The 2,359-nt window shown below is 28.0% G+C and overlaps 2 protein-coding genes across 2 annotated transcripts; both read left to right on the top strand.

The window, feature by feature from the left end:
* Window positions 1-72: 72 nt before the first annotated feature.
* ENU1_089760 (signal recognition particle protein SRP54 protein) lies at window positions 73-1,536 on the top strand (the record flags this gene model as incomplete). The annotated part of the gene is made up of 1 exon (XM_008858981.1): window positions 73-1,536. One exon carries the CDS (start codon window positions 73-75, stop codon window positions 1,534-1,536), a length of 1,464 nt encoding a protein of 487 aa, XP_008857203.1.
* Window positions 1,537-1,657: 121 nt separating this feature from the next.
* On the top strand, window positions 1,658-2,266 carry ENU1_089770 (hypothetical protein; the record flags this gene model as incomplete). The annotated part of the gene is made up of 1 exon (XM_008858982.1): window positions 1,658-2,266. One exon carries the CDS (start codon window positions 1,658-1,660, stop codon window positions 2,264-2,266), a length of 609 nt encoding a protein of 202 aa, XP_008857204.1.
* Between the last annotated feature and the right edge of the window lie 93 nt (window positions 2,267-2,359).

Genomic DNA, 2,359 nt, shown 5'->3' on the forward strand with positions numbered 1-2,359 from the left:
TATAACTAATAAAATTACTAGAAAAAAATAATAAAAAAATAAATAACTGAAAATTAGTATTGGTACAACGAAATGGTTCTTTCACAACTTGGGTCAAGTCTTGTGACAGCATTACGTAAAATGACTTCATCTACTGTTGTAGATGAAGAAGTTATTAATACGTTATTAAAAGAGATTGAAACATCATTATTAGGGGAAGATGTCAATCCAATCTTTATTAGACAAATGGTAAATAACATAAAAAAGAAAATTAATTCAGAAGATATTCCTGATGGAATTGACAAAAGAAAGTTAATAAAAGATTCTGTTTTTGAAGAACTTATCAATTTAGTTGATCCAAAAACTGAAGCATTTAAACCCAAGAAAGGAAAAACATGTGTATTAATGATGGTTGGTTTACAAGGAGCAGGTAAAACTACTACTATTACAAAACTTGCGTTGTATTATAAAAATCGAGGATATAAACCAGCTGTTGTTGGAGCAGATACATTTAGAGCAGGAGCATATGAACAATTACAAATGAATGCTAAACGAGCAGGAGTACCATTCTTTGGAATAAAAGAAGAAAGTGATCCAGTAAAAGTTGCTAGTGAAGGAGTTCGTACATTTAGAAAGGAAAAAAATGATATAATTCTTGTTGATACATCAGGTAGACATAAACAAGATAAAGAGTTATTTAAAGAAATGCAAAGTGTTCGTGATGCAATTAAACCAGATTCAATTATTTTTGTAATGGATGGAGCTATTGGACAAGCAGCATTTGGACAAGCAAAAGCATTTAAAGATGCAGTTGAAGTAGGAAGTGTTATTATAACAAAATTAGATGGACATTCAAATGGAGGAGGAGCATTAAGTGCTGTAGCAGCAACAAAAAGTCCAATTATATTTATTGGAACAGGAGAAAAAGTAAATGAAATAGAAGAATTTGATGCAGAAAGTTTTGTAAGAAAATTACTTGGAATGGGAGATTTAAAAGGAATAGCAAAATTAGCTAAAGACTTTGCAGAAAATGCTGAATATAAAACTATGGTAAAACATCTTCAAGAAGGTACATTAACAGTAAGAGATTGGAAAGAACAATTATCAAATTTACAAAAAATGGGACAATTAGGAAATATAATGCAAATGATTGGATTAAATCATCCAATGTTTCAAGGAGGAAATATTGAAAAAAAGTTTAAAGTCTTTATGGTTATTTTAGATTCTATGACAGATAGAGAATTAGATGGATCAGCTAAAACAATGTTAAATGATGAGAGTAGAATTAGAAGACTTGCACGAGGAAGTGGTAGAGATATAAGAGAAGTTAATGAACTTTTTGAACAAATTAAATTATTCCAACAATGTATTGATAGATTACCTAAAGCTATGAGAGCACAATTAGGAAATTGTAATGCACAACCTAATGAAGCAGCTATGATGCAACAAATGCAAAGAATGCTTCCTAAAGGTGTTAATCAAGCACAATTACAACAATTAATGAAACAAATGAATGCTGCAGGATTAGGAGGAACAGGAAAGAAAGGAAAGAAATAAACAAAATATAAAGTATTACTTTTTGTTGAGAATTCAATTAACACAACTATTTGTTAGATGTTTATTTATTTTTTATTAAATTACAAAATAACTAAAAAAGAATAAACCAAATAATTATTTAATGGGAGCTTCACAAACACGAATAGAGTTTATTGACAATATTTATAAAATGAATAGACTTGATCCTCAAAAAGATAAATTAGTTTTGAAAAATTTATTAAATTATCAAAAATATATGAGAAGAGACTATAATTTTGAATTTAATCATTTAGCATCTTTATATTTCATTGATAAAAAGAAAGAAGGTTATTTTAATAGAGAAGATTTATTAGAATTTACTGGAATGTTTGTCCAATTTAAAATTAAGAATGAATATGATTATCTTAGAAAGTTTCAAGCATATGCTTCAACAGAATTTTGGAAAACTTTACAAGAATCTCAAGGTCAGTATCAAATTACTGAATGGATGTTAAGATTATTTAAAGAAAGTCGTGGTATTAAAATGTTTAGTGGGTCAAAAGAAGTATTTTTTACTTCAGCTAATATTAAAGAAATATATCAAGTACTTCGTGTAGAAGATTTTAGTGGATCTACTGTTGATGAATTTATGAGACTCTTCCAAAAAGTTGCTGAAGATTCGGTTTGTTTTTATTATTTTATTATTTCTATTATAACATTTATTCTCTTACGTGTTTTAGGGACAAATAGAATTAGGAGATTCTCAATTTGATGATGTAGTCCCAGCAATGGTTGTTGCAGAATTTTTTAGGTACTTCTTAGATGAATGCTATTCATATTTACAAAATATCTTATCAACAACTTC

This window comes from Entamoeba nuttalli, assembly GCF_000257125.1.
Source record: "Entamoeba nuttalli P19 unplaced genomic scaffold asmbl_4021, whole genome shotgun sequence".
NCBI lineage: Eukaryota > Evosea > Mastigamoebida > Endamoebidae > Entamoeba > Entamoeba nuttalli.